Below are 13,941 nucleotides of genomic sequence, written 5' to 3' on the forward strand. Positions count from 1 at the left end.
TCCACTCCCCTCAGTCGCTCCTCGCTCGCTCCGCCGCGTCGCGGGGAGACGGCGCGGCGTAGGGGACAAAACGCGTTTGTGATGCTGATTGGCCGCGTCTGGCAGCTCCTCCCCCGCGCTTCCCCCTGACGTAGCAAGATGGCGGCGCCCATGAGCGTGGGTGAATAAGGGGCTGGCGAGCAAAAAAAAAAAAAGGGAAAAAAAGAAGGAACATTTTTTTGGGTGGAAAGGAAGAGGGTTTCTAAAATTATTGTTATTATAAGCTTTATTGAGTTGGCTTTGGGGAGCTTCTCATTTGTACTGCCTAGGGAAATCTCACTATAATCCTTTGGGGCGAAGAGAGGGTCTACATTAGGGGCTGTCCGTGGGTCCCACGACATAAATTTTCCCCAGCGCAGCCTGCTGCCGAGACCTCCCTTTATCCCCCTTTTTAAAAACAACACCCCCATACCCTCCAGGCCTCTTCCCATGTTTAGAGAACCTTGCTCTAGTTTGCTGTGTCCTTAAAATATACGTTTATAAACTTAAAAAGGTAAGCCCTAGACTCTGTGGTTTAACAGCTTTTTATGATGATACCTGTATCCATAACACATAAGGAGAGGCGGAGCTACTTCTGAAGAATCGCTTATGGTTACTTGGTCCCTTTCTTTGCCCTCATTGTCCCAAATTATTGTTATTTAATAAATTTACCAAATACCAGAATGTGGTGGGGTGGTTTACAGCGCCTGTCATCAAGACGCTCCCTTGTGGTCGGGCGTCTCTGGCCATCTGCCTTTGTTCATGGTCCAGTGTTATTGCAAGTGGAGTCAAGACGGCTGTACACACCACAGGCAGGTAAGAATTAAGGTTGCAGGCTGATCCTGGGTTTGCTGTGGTTGGGGTTCATACTTTTTGATAGCTGGGATTGGAATGCAGGAAATGCAGCACTGAGACAGCGCATTGTTACATGTAGCTCAGTGCCGTTTATGGTGCCTGGCAGCTGCTAACTACTGTATAAAGTATTTCAGTTGGGTCTTTCTTAGTTTTACCTGGAGTTGCTGGGAATTCAAAATGGAATGAGATTTTGCATCTAAAGTATGGCATGTGTTCTACCTCAGAGCTATAGCCTTTCTTAAATTAGGAACAGGTAATGTTTTTTGGGCCAAGGACTGCATGGTCTCCTTGGTCAATTCTCTCAGACCTGTATGCCAGAAGTAGGGGTGACCAGAAGAGGTTGCATGCAAACAAACTGCTGACCCATGCAGATGTCTATTTTATGTGCCATGCCTATTTTAATTCTTTTTTATTGTCACTGCTACTGAAGATTGGTGGGGGAGAAAATTTTGCTGGGGGGCTGTAACCGAACCTCAGACTGGGATTTTGCTACCCCAGCCTTAAAAAAATTCTCCACCCCCACCCCCTGAAAAAAGTGTATGTTCTAGTTTTCAGCTGTCATTTTCTCACAGTTGCAAACAGAATGTCTCTAGGATGCCCACGTTGGTCATAAAATAGGTTATAAAGATAATAGGCTTCCCTCACTGTTGCTGTTTTAACTGCTACCATTCACTATGTTGCCTTAGAACCTCCAGATTTCATTCTGGCACCACACATTCTACACATATCCATTGACAGACGTATCTGTTGTGATAAAGCTGAGTGTGCAGTGGGTTGAGTGTGTGATCTGATCTGGTTTTAAGCCTCTCACAGAATCTTAAGAGTTGATAAACTCTTAGGACCTGAATGGTTGTTTGATCTCCCTTCATACTGATGGCAGTTATCCTGCTGTATTGATCATCAAGACAGAGCCATGCGACTTATAAGTTTGGTTTCTCTGTTTTGAGATGGCTTAAAAGTACCCTCCTTGATAACAAATGATGTCTTTAGAAGACTTTAGAACTCAGTTTGTGCTTTCTACAAACAAGGAGCAGCAGATTACTATCAGTGGTTTGAGATGCAGAAGTTTTTTTTTCTTTTGCAGCTAGAGGGAGCTCTCTTTCAATCTGATGGCATCTAACATCTGCAGGCAGTGCATTCTGGGAGATGTAATTCACTGAGAAAATGGGCTGGACAAACTCATTTAAATGATGTTGGTTGGCAGCTGATAGGCAGAAAGTCAATGGAAAGAGTGGCAGCTCCTCTAGGGTCCTTGGCTCGACTCGCTTACATTTTAGACAGTGAGCTACACCATGTACTGTATGTAAAATACATTGACCATTTATTACAGTATCTTATCCCAAAGGATGTTTTCTAAGAGATACATTTAAAATTGTATCTGGTGACTTCTGTTTCAGTGTATCTGAAGAAGTGTGCATGTACAGGAAAGCTCATACCAAAAACAAACTTAGTTGGTCTCTAAGGTGCTACTGGAAGGATTTTTTTTATTTTTTATTATTCATTTTGTTTTAAAATTGGCGGTTCTTGAGCTACCATGCAATCCCCTTTTCTTTTATCTGTGGTACTTCACTGCCTCTGCAAAACATATACTGACACATATAAATGTATATTAAAAATTAGATTGCTAGAAGTTAAGCAATGGGTGAAGAGATTAAAAACCTAACTGTGTAGAGATCATCATAGATAGCTGAAAACCATGGTGGAGGGGAGGGTCAAGCATTCCAGAAGGCTGATTGTTGTGTATCTTTGAACAGAAAGATTCATATTGATTCAGTAATTGCAGGAGTAGGGAAAGAAACCAGTACAATGCAAAGAAAGAACATAAGAAGAATGTGCTGGATCAGGCCAACAGCCCATCTAGTCCAGCATCCTGTTCTCACAGTGGCCAACCAGATGCCTGTGGGAAACCTTCAAGCATGATCTGATCCCAAGAGCACTCTTTCCTCCTATGTTCTCAAGCAGCTGGTATTCAGAAGCATTACTACCTCTGGGCCTTATTGATTTCAATGGTCCTAGACATATCTACATTTGTCTGGATTGTGAACATTAGATATGTACATGTTTTTTATTTCTTAAACTGAGATATGTATTTTTCTTGCAGAAAAGAGAAGGTTCTACCAGAATGTCAGCATCTCCCAAGGTGAAGGTGAGCACCTCTGTGTACTGTAGTTTGTCTGTCGTGCAGATGTTTGGAACAGGCTCATCTGGACTTCTTCTCCATCCTAGCTCAAGGTTATGCTAAGGTGAAAGGCAGAGACTTTGCCATGGTGAGCTTTGTAGTGGAACAGGTGAAGCCACGCCTTCCACGCTGGCTCCTGTGTGTTGCAGAAGATTCTAATGCACCTAGAAGAGGGATATTGCAACACATCCAGGAAAAGTTTTACTCAGGTTTTGTCAAATCTTTGGTGGAAGAGAGTTCTGTTTGTGAGGCGGCTGTAGAAAACCTATTTTGATACCTTCATATGTGGCTCCAGTGTCAGGATGTTTTCGCTGCAATTGAAAGCACACGTGCTTACACTGGTATTTCTCTGACCATTCATATAATTTTGCTGTCACTGTTTAACTTTGTTTTATTTATACATTTTGTTTTTCTTATGTTTGTTTTGAACCACCTTGGTATTTTTGGCTGAAATTGAAGGAGGGGGAATTAAATCAATAAATTAAGTGTTTAGTTATTGTTAAGAAAGCTATTTGTTGGTTTTCAGTGATATGGTAAGGGTAGGACAGTGTTTCTCAAACTTGGGTCCCCAACTGTTGTTGGACTACAACTCCCATCATCCCTAGCTAGCATGACCAGTGATTCGGGATGATGGGAGTGGTAGTCCAACAACAGCTGAAACCCATCACAAGCCACTGGTCCTTAAAATTGCAAAGAGTGACTGGACAGTGTGAAGATAGTGTCCAGCAGAATCTCCAAAGCTCCAAAGGCTTAGTGGGTTTTTCTTAACCTTTCTTCTTCAGGTGGCTTTGAAATCAACTTGGACCACCGGAAACTGAAAACCCCCCAGGCCAAGCTCTTCATGGTGCCAAGCGAGACTCTGGCTCTGGCTGTGGCGACTGAATGGGACTCTCAGCAGGACACCATCAAGTTGTACGCAATGCACCTGGTGCGTGAAGGAGTGAGTAGGGCATGCGAACAAACAAATGGAGGGTTAAGATTGCAGCCAATCTGTTCTCCTTGAGCTAGGCCAGTGATGGCCAAAGTTGGCCCTCCAGCTGTTTTGGGACTACAACTCCCATAATTCCTTTTTTTTTATAAGAATTTATTGGCATTTTTCTATAACAAACATATACCCACACCCACACCTACAATTAAACCAATGCTAAACAGATAAAACAAATACAAACAATGTCAAGCTTTCTTATTGCATCTTTCTAGAAAAAAAAAAAAATTTCTACTTCCATATCTTGACTTTTGACTTCCCCTGCCTTTTCACCTTCGAGTTTGTATCCTTGATCTATTTTATAACCATTTCTCCTACAAAAAACATTAACTTCAATTGTATAATTACATTCAATTATATCTTCAACATTTACTAAAAATGCATCATCATAATAATACCTCACCATTTAATCTTCTAAATCCATAAACTTAATCCACTTAAATTCACTTTGCTTATACTCCACCTCATAGATCTTCACAAATCATTCGCATCTAATCTATCTCTTCTATCCTTAAGGTTGCTGCTAGTAACATAAAAACTTGAAATATCTCCTTTCATGTTCAAATAAAAAATATAACAAAGTGTTGTTGACAGTATTCACCCTCCGATTTCAATTTACCATATCAGGCTGCTTAAAGTTTTACTTAATGCTTCACCCCACACCCCCTCTGTCCATTATTCTTCTCCTGATGGCATCAGCACTGAACTTCCATATCTCTTCCCTCTCCAAGCGTCCACAGATCCAGGCGCAGTCCAAACCTCTCCTTGCCGCGAGTTCAGAGGTGTCCCTCTCATCATCTCTCAGCTTCTTCGGTTCTTTGTAACATTCCTTTTCTTCTTGTAAATACCTTAATTCTCTGTCCCTGGCCCCCGAGCTCACACCTCGGGGACTGGATATACGGAATCTTAACGTCGCCTTGGGGCTGCCACCCCCAAAAGGCGAATTTCTTCTCCGAAGTAGCTCATTCATTTCACTCCATCTTTGCATCCATCCTCTCAGCTCTTTGGCAAGGCTTTCTTCCAAAGTATCAAAAGTTTTGTAAGCCTCCTCTGTGGGCAATTGGTTCCATTTCAGACCCCCACACAAGACTTTGACTTTTCTATAAAGCAGTTCCACCTTCAAGGCAGTGAGTCTCTGTTCGTCCGTTAGTCCAGAGTTCAGTGCCAGTTCAAGGACGAAACCCAGCATACTGGCAGAGGAGGAGGAAGCGGGTGTCATATTTCTACTCCCCTCTTTGTTCGTCGCCATTTTCCTGAACTGGAGCGCAAATACCGCAACTTTAAAAGGAGATATTTTCCTCTAGTTAACTTCCCAAAAGAAAAGTTTGCCAGTCTCCTGTGTCAATTTTAAATACATTGTAACCAGTTCTGTAGCAGCAATCACTCAAATTGGTTAGATTCTTGAGCTCGAAGGGAGGGAGGGCAGGCTGCCATTCTCCTTCCCCCCGGATCGTTCCAAAAGCACGATTTCTAATCAAATTCTTTACTCACGACCACCGGGTTCTTTTAGCTCCATTCTTCACAGGTAGAACTTGGACGCTCACCGCGGGCTCTGTCGCCGCATTTGCATCCCGGTTGGGGCATGTCCCCGAAGCCCGGCTCCGTTTGCCCTTCACCCCCACTCCCCCTTTACAGGGGGGGCAAGGGAAGGGTTCAGAGCCTCCGCGGGCGCAGCCGGGGAGCCCAGGGTGCGGGACGCTCTTCCCGCACCCCAACCGGAGCCGCGCGCTGCGGTAGCGCGGCTCCTAACCCCCGGGATGGACAAGGCGCTTCGGACCCGAAGCAGCCTTCGACCACCCGGCGATGGCGTCGCCGCCGGAAGTCTACAACTCCCATAATTCCTAGCTAACAGGACCAGTGGTCAGGGATGATGGGAATTGTAGTCCCAAAACAGCTGGAGGGCCAACTTTGGCCATCACTGAGTTAGGCAGAGCAGGGTGTGCACCTGGTAGCTAATGTAGGCTAATGTTTGACTGGACTGTATAAATCAGATTGCAGATGGGAGATACAGTTTTGAATACTCCACTGAACTATGTATGCATGTTGTCCTTTGTGTTTTTTAAGACCCTACAAGTAAAAAAAGTGGCATGTCAGGATAGATAGCCCATCCAGTTCCATATTGTGCTATTTTTCTGTGCTTCACCTTTTGCAACCTGGTGCCCCCCAGATATTTTGAACTAAAGTATAGCTTTCATCAGCCTCTACCAAAAGAGTTGTGCTGGCTGGAGCTAATGGGAATTGTGTCCAAAACAGAAAGGCACCAGGTTGGAGAAGTTGGCTGTCGCAAGGACTTTTGTACAGGGAGTATGACCATAATGACACAAGCTTCTTTTACAACTTCAGAGCTTGTGGGGAGACTTAAACAGGGAATTGGCCGGTTCATTGCCTCAGCCGTGTCACTCTGCTAGTCTAGCTCTCGATTTCTGTAGCTTCTTTCTTGTCTTTCAGACGACCTTGTGCAACACAGCTTTGGACAACCCGTCACAGCGAAGCAAAGATCAGCTCATCAAGGCAGCTGTGAAATTCTTGGAGACGGACACAGTTTGGTAGAAATGCATTCTGGGAAGGGGCTCCCTTAGAAGCTGGATCTTTAAAAATTATCTGATCAGGGGATGAGAAAATCAGTGTTTCTGCAGTCACTGTGTAGTGGATATGAATGAAAAATCCACTGCCACGTTGAAGTAGAAACTGAAGTACCTCTCCTAGTGCAGACAAGTCCTTGTTTATTGAATTTTGCCTCTCATTGTTAGAATCTCCTTAACACAAGATTGGCTGACCATTTTAGGTTGAGGGGCCTCATCACCCCCTTGCATCCCAGATGTGATCACCCCTGCGGTGGCATGTTCACATGAGCAAGTGTGCAAGCACACCAGAGGATGTCTGCTCTCCTCAGTTATCTCCTGCTTGGATTACTGCAATGCGCTCTACGTGGGGCTACCTTTGAAGGTGACTCGGAAACTACAACTAATCCAGAATGGGGCAGCCAGACTGGTGACATGGAGTGGTCGCTGAGACCATATAACACCGGTCCTGAGAGATCTGCATTGGCTCCCAGTATGTTTCCAAGCACAATTCAAAGTGTTGGTGCTGACCTTTAAAGCCCTAAACGGCCTTGGCCGAGTATACCTGAAGGAGCGTCTCCACTCCCATCGTTCAACCCAGACACAGAGGTCCAGCTCTGAGGGCCTTCTGGCGGTTCCCTCACTGCAAGAAGTAAGGTTAAAGGGAAGCAGGCAGAGGGCCTTCTCAGTAGTGGTGCCCACCCTGTGGAATGCCCTCCCATCAGATGTCAAGGAAATAAACAACTATCTGATATTTAGAAGACATCTGAAGGCAGCCCTGTTTAGGGAAGTTTTTAATGACTGATGTTTTAATGCATTTTTAACCTTGTGTTGGAAGCCATCCAGAGTGGCTGGGGAAACCCAGCCTGATGGGCGGGGTAGAAATAATAAATTATTATTATTTTTACTCAGCTGAGCCATGTAGAGCAGCAGAGAAGCGGGACGGATACTTTTCTCCCCATCATGAGGTGGAAAATTGTCCTCTCTGTCCTTCAGTCTGAAGAGCAGATAGTGACTATGTTATCCATCACAAAGCTGGGCTGGGCAAGAAGGTTGTTCTTCATCAGCCGAGCCCCACGATGTTGCTACCCACCATCACCTTGGCTTGGCTGGCGGGAGGAGGGAAATTATTGGAGAACTTGAGAGAGGCACCCCACACTTGCTTTTACTCAGGAAGGACCATGAGTAACAGTACCATGCCACAGTTGGGACAGCGTAGTCAGCTTGAGAAAATTTTAGAGGGCATTTGTGTGTGTGATAAAATTGGGATTCACAGCTTTTTTGTCAGGAATTGGAAAAGCAGGATTGAATCTTGGGAGGTGCTGGGCACAGGTGCAAGCTTAGCTGCGTGGAACCTAATTCTGTTGTGCTTGATGGTACTTTTTTTTTTTGCTTTGCTTCCATGGTATTCCAAGCTACCGGGTGGAAGAGCCGCCTGCCTTGGTGGAACTGCAAAAGAATGAGTGGGATCCCATAATCGAGTGGGCAGAGAAAAGGTAAGTGATGATGCACAGACATGCCCTTGTCCCAGGAGGATACTTGTGGTTCAGGGCATGAAAGTTAAACTGTGTTGGTTGCGGAGCCATTTAGATTTCTTAGGCCCATTTTTGAGCCTTTCTAGGGAAGACAGGGATGAATCCCAAGCCGGAATTAAGATTGCCAGAAGAAATATCAACAACCTTGGATATGCTGATGACACAACCTTGATGGCAGAAAGTGAGGAGGAATTAAATAACCTTTTAATGAGGGTGAAAGAGGAGAGAGCAAAATATGGTCTGAAGCTCAACATCAAATAAACTAAGATCATGGCCACTGGTCCCATCACCTCCTGGCAAACAGAAGGGGAAGAAATGGAGGCAGCGAGAGATTTTACTTTCTTGGGTTCCATGATCACTGCAGATGGTGACAGCAGTCATGAAATTAAAAGACGCCTGCTTCTTGGGAGAAAAGCAATGACAAACCTAGACAGCATCTTAAAAAGCAGAGACGTCACCTTGCCGACAAAGGTACGTATAGTTAAAGCTATGGTTTTCCCAGTAGTGATGTATGGAAGTGAGAGCTGGACCATAAAGAAGGCTGATCGCTGAAGAATTGATGCTTTTGAATTATGGTGCTGGAGGAGACTCGAGAGTCCCATGGACTGAAAGAAGATCAAACCTATCCATTCTGAAGGAAATCAGCCCTGAGTGCTCACTGGAAGGACAGATCCTGAAGCTGAGGCTCCAATACTTTGTCCACCTCATGAGAAGAGAAGACTCCCTGGAAAAGACCCTGATGTTGGGAAAGATGGAGGGCACAAGGATTAGGGGACGACAGAGGATGAGATGGTTGGACAGTGTTCTCGAAGCTACCAACATGAGTCTGACCAAACTGTGGGAGGCAGTGGAAGACAGGAGTGCCTGGCGTGCTCTGGTCCATGGGGTCATGAAGAGTCGGACACGACCAAACGACTAAACAACAACAACAACAGGGAAGACAGGTGAAGAGGGGAAAGGAATTCAACACTCTTGGCTGCCAACTGCCTCCAAAGGTGTGTTGAAGGACTATCACTTTCTAAACATCTGTTAGCCAGATAGGTATTGTTTTTGTGTGTGTCCTAGATTAAAACTGGAGGTACATTTGTTCTTAAAATGGCAACAGGCTTAATTTTTAGAGCGTTCGTTTCTACCCATCCGAGCACCTAATCTTGAGCGCTCACAAAAAATCTACATATACACAGAGACTTTGCATAGGCTGCATGTGGTTTTTGGAGGGATGTTTTTGAGGTTCTCTGATGTGACAGGATTCCTTTTTACTGTGTATCTATCCCAACTTTTCACCAATGTATCTATGGTGAATTCTATAAAAATAAAAATATAATGAAATAAAGAGCCCCGTCCAAATAAATTTTTTAAAAATCAGCATTGCATCAAAATTGACCAGAAACCCAGAGGCTAAAAAACAGCCAGAGAGACTTTTCCCAATGAAGACATTCTGGGTTTGCTCAAGAGTGTGGCATTATCTAAGCTCTGCTCTGCTTGCAGGTACAATGTTGTGATTGGCTCATCAACAAGCATCTTGGGTCCCAGCATCCCGCAAAGCACGAAGGACACCTTTGTCAGCCACCTGGCATCGTATAACAGCTGGGCCCTTCAAGGTAAAAGGAGGGCTGTGTCCTGGGACTGTGGCTGCTGTCAGCCATACTCCATACCCTGCATCTGCCGGTTTTCTGCTTTAGCTACAAATGTATTTTGAGGTTCAGAATTCTTTGGTTGCTATCCCACCATGTGAGATCAAGCGGGGGAGGCACACTGGGGTGGGGGGAGCACCTTTCTGCATTTTTAAGAGAGAGACTTGATTTTTTTTAAAGAAGAGCCCTGCAGGATCTGGTTCAGTACCCCTCTTCCCACAGTAGCCAATTAGTGGTCTCTGAGGAGCAGGATGTAGAGCAGGCATAAGCAAACTCGGCTCTCCAGATGTTTTGGGACTACAATTCCCATCATCCCTGACCACTGGTCCTGCTACCTAGGGATCATGGGAGTTGTAGGCCAAAAACATCTGGAGTTCCGAGTTTGCCTATGCCTGATGTAGAGGCAACAACCCCCTCCTGTCTATCCCCAGCAATGAGTATTCAGGGATAGACTGCCTCTGAATATGGAAGTTGCATTTAGATGGCTGTGGACAGGCCTCCTCTTCCTTCTCCATGTCCAATGTGATGTGAGCACAACAGTTTAAAAATGTGGGATACAAATCTAATCAAACAAAGGAATTTGTTATTTTGAAGCTGTTTAAGCACCAGTGGCCCCCAGCATGTTTTGTGGAGGCAAATTGCATAGCTCACATTATGTGTCCCGTGAATAAACCTTCTCTTGTCTGGTCAAGAATCTACAACCCTCGATTTTAATCCTGGTATTACGAGGGAAGCAGAAAAATATATATCTTTCTTCAAGTAGTACAGCATGTTAACAAAATGTCTGCTGTGCAGGGGCATTACTAGCCCCTTGGCTGCCCGGGGCGGGAAGCCAAGAGGCACTCCTGGAGGCGGGGCATCACCGCGGCGCCCCGCCCCTGGGGGTGCCAGGCGGCAGCTTCAGGAGTCTCTGCGGGCTGCAAAGACTCCCGAAGCTGCCACTTGGCGGCGGCACCCCTTCGTGCCGCGGCTGCTCGTGCCTGCGCAAGCAGCCGCCGCACGAAGGGGTGCCGGGCGGCGGCTTCGGGAGTCTGTGCAGCCCGCAGAGACACCCGAAGCCGCCGCCCGGGCTCCCTCGGCGGAGCGCAAGTCGGGGCAGGGAGAGGGGCAGGCCAGCGAAGAGGGGTGTCACCCCTCCTCGCTGGCCCGCCCCTTGCCTCCATGCCACGGTGAAAAAAGACGCTGGAAGGGGGGGACTATTTTCAGCACTGCCAGGGCTGAGCCGCAGGGGCGGCCAACGAGGGGGGGGTGACATCCCTCCTCACTGGCCGCCCCTGCGGCTCTACCCCAGCAGTGCCGAAAATAGCCTTTTTTTTAAAAAAAAAAAAAAAGCCCGGGGGGTGGCCCACCGCCCAAAGTGTCACCCCCAGCAGGGCACTGCCCGGGGCGGGCCCCCCACGCCCCCTTGATACGCCCCTGCTGCTGTGTCCCTTTGAGCCACCTTTGTTTTCCTACATCTGGCTTCCTCAACCTTGGCCCGCCAGCTGTTTTTGGCCTACAACTCCCATGATTCCTAGCTAGCAGGACCAGCGGTTGGGGATGATGGGAATTGTAGTCTCAAAACATCTGGTGGGCCGAGGTTGAGGAAGCCTGTTCTACATGGTCTCCAGTGAAGAGAGAAACCTGAATGCTGCAGCCTAATATGTCCTATTTTCTTACGCAGGAATAATCAGGTTGGGGCATTAGGTGTCTCCCCACTTTTTCTTGACTGCTCTTCTTGTCGTCCAAGAATGATTTTCACAAGAAAATGACAGGTTTCCTTCCCTCTTTCTTTCCCCCTCTTGCTAGGCATAGAATACATGATCACCCAGCTGAAGTCTCTGCTTCTCTCGATGAGCCTGCTCGACAAACACCTCACGGTTGAGCAAGCTGTCCTACTATCTCGTCTAGAGGAAGAATTCCAGGTAAACTTGGTTGTGACAGAGATCTGGGGCTTTGGGGCCAAGTTAATTTAAGGACCGTCTGCTCCCATGAAGAGCTCGCCTGCCAGCGAAGACCTGCCTGTGGCTCTGAAAAAAATGTTTATGACACTGATGGATTCAGTTCTATATCACACCTTTTAACAAAAACAGCTAAGGTGACTTTTCTAAAAATAAATACCTAATGAAATAAAGGCCCTCCCCCAAATAAAATCAGTGTTGCAACAAAACCGAGCACACCAATAGATCCCAGACGCTAAAAACAGCAGCAGTTACATAATAAATCAAGGTATTTTGGGTTTTCTCAAGAGCATGGCAAATCTTTTTTTTAAATAAGATTTTATTCAAGCTTTTTCATAATACTGTAAAATAAAACTAAAAACAAAATCAGCGAGAGAAAGAGAGAAAAGGGGAAAAAAGAGAGAGAGAGAAAAGTGTGGCAAATCTAAGCTCTGCTTTGCCTCCAGCTATGGCGTTGTGATCTATTTCCAAGGAGGGTCTGATCATTCTTCTCATCTTCCTTCAGATCCAGCACTGGGGGAACGTTGAGTGGGCCCACGACTATGAAATGTACGAAGTTCGAGCCCGCACGGCCGCTGCTGCCCTTTTTGTTCACCTTTGCTTAGAGAATTCCACGGTCAAGCACAAGCTGCTGCAGGACTGAGACTCAGGGGCGGACAAGGAACGGGCGCCGGTGGCACTGGGCAGACCTGTAGAACATCCAGGACCGACTGAGTGGCGGTTGGAGAAGAGAGGGAGCTGGTGTTGGTGGAGTGATGGAATCGCACTACTCGTCCAAGGCTGACCTGGTGATGCTGATGGGCCTTGGAGCCTTAGACTTACTGGGTGTGGCAATTCTCCCTGAACGAGGGGGCAGGAATGCCTGGCATCCGTTTCCTTCTGTTCATCCTGAACCTAGCCCTTGGCACATCCAAGCAGACTTCCCTTCCTCGTACTACACACCCTGTCCCTCCAACCCCTCCAGGCTGAGCGTCCTGGCCTTCTGCCAGGACCCTTGGATACCCCCAAGTTGTGAATTCCCAGGAGGAAATCCGTTCATTCCTGGAAGTGACAGGCACCATCCAGCTGCGGCTATTTTGTACCATTGAGGCCCCTGTTGTCCTTGATTCCCTGGCTTGCCAGCAGCAGCCCAGTTTTGAGTTTTTCGGGGCCTCCAGCAGGACGCACACTTTCCACAGGGAGGCAAGTCACTCGAGCACAGCTGCTGCAGGATGTTCATTTCGGCTGGGCGGATGCTGACCACCACCCAACTTTATTGGAATCTGGACCATTCCGTGGTGGGCAACGTGGCATAGCCTCACCTCTTACCCAAGGTGGAGGCTCACTAGGGGCTCCTGGCAAATCAAGAGAGAGCAATCAATCCCTTTGCTTCTTCAAACGAGAATGGCTTGCACTGTGGGCGTCCGTGCTCCACCGTTTGGAATTAAGTAGGGCGTTGGCAGCCTCCGTTGCACAAGGGGAGAAGATGGGAAACTGCTGCTGGGTACTTTGGGCAGCATGGAAGGGCGTAGGCACCTATTTGACCTCTCAGCAGGCGAATCACGGCTGCTTTTATAGCCAAGGTAGTATGATGCTAATCTGGTGCATTTGCACTGTCCTGCCCTCCTTGCTCCTCCCCCTCCTCCCTGTAAGATGCAGCAGCAAGTTGTCTGCTGGGAGGTACCTCCACCCCACCCTGCCATCTGCTACTGGGGTACTCTGGAGCCCTGCAGTTGGAGGGGGCTGGAACCTAGGCCAGATCCAGAGTTATGTCTCCCTATATCCCCCTAACCATTGCATGTCCTCCCATATTTTCATAGCAGGCATCTTCAAGGAAGCCTGAGTCTGCTATGGTGTTTGTTTTCACCCCTTTGTGTACCCAGCAGAGAAAAATGCATTTTCTCCCCTCCCTTACAGTTTGATTAAATATTCCTGTTTGGTGCCTCTACATGCAATATGGGTGTTTGTGTGTGTGTGTGTGTGTGCGTTTGTTTGTTTAAAAGGAGTTCGTTTCAGTGCCAGAGCTTATTTTCTGGCCCAAACATTTGCTTTGCAGCTGCTCCATGTTCAGCTAAATCAGGGGTCGGCAAGGTTTACCGGCCATGGGCCGGATCAATCCCACGGAGATTGTCCATGGGCTGGACTGGCACAGCGCGATGCCGAAAATCGCGCCTGCGCATGTCCGCAGCACTGAAAATCGCTTCTGTTCATGCCCAGACACCGAAAACCGCGCCTGTGCAGAAGCGATTTTCGGC

At 47.0% G+C, this 13,941-nt stretch overlaps 1 protein-coding gene across 1 annotated transcript; it reads left to right on the forward strand.

Moving 5' to 3' along the window:
• The first annotated feature begins 138 nt into the window (after nucleotides 1-138).
• On the forward strand, nucleotides 139-13,640 carry ATPAF2 (ATP synthase mitochondrial F1 complex assembly factor 2). Its single transcript, XM_033166497.1, has 8 exons — nucleotides 139-156; nucleotides 2,956-3,019; nucleotides 3,835-3,980; nucleotides 6,486-6,583; nucleotides 8,014-8,094; nucleotides 9,622-9,734; nucleotides 11,556-11,671; nucleotides 12,213-13,640. The coding sequence occupies exons 1-8, from the start codon at nucleotides 139-141 to the stop codon at nucleotides 12,348-12,350; spliced, it is 774 nt and encodes a 257-aa protein (XP_033022388.1). The 3' UTR covers nucleotides 12,351-13,640.
• The last annotated feature ends 301 nt before the right edge of the window (nucleotides 13,641-13,941 follow it).

Source organism: Lacerta agilis, chromosome 13 (genome assembly GCF_009819535.1).
Source record: "Lacerta agilis isolate rLacAgi1 chromosome 13, rLacAgi1.pri, whole genome shotgun sequence".
Classification (NCBI taxonomy): domain Eukaryota; kingdom Metazoa; phylum Chordata; class Lepidosauria; order Squamata; family Lacertidae; genus Lacerta; species Lacerta agilis.

Bases quoted from the DNA above. Each gene is read 5' to 3' on its own strand.
- ATPAF2 (XM_033166497.1), top strand. The intron at 6,584-8,013 runs GTAGAAATGCAT...TGGTATTCCAAG, and splicing joins TTGGAGACGGACACAGTTTG to CTACCGGGTGGAAGAGCCGC. The intron at 11,672-12,212 runs GTAAACTTGGTT...ATCTTCCTTCAG, and splicing joins GTCTAGAGGAAGAATTCCAG to ATCCAGCACTGGGGGAACGT.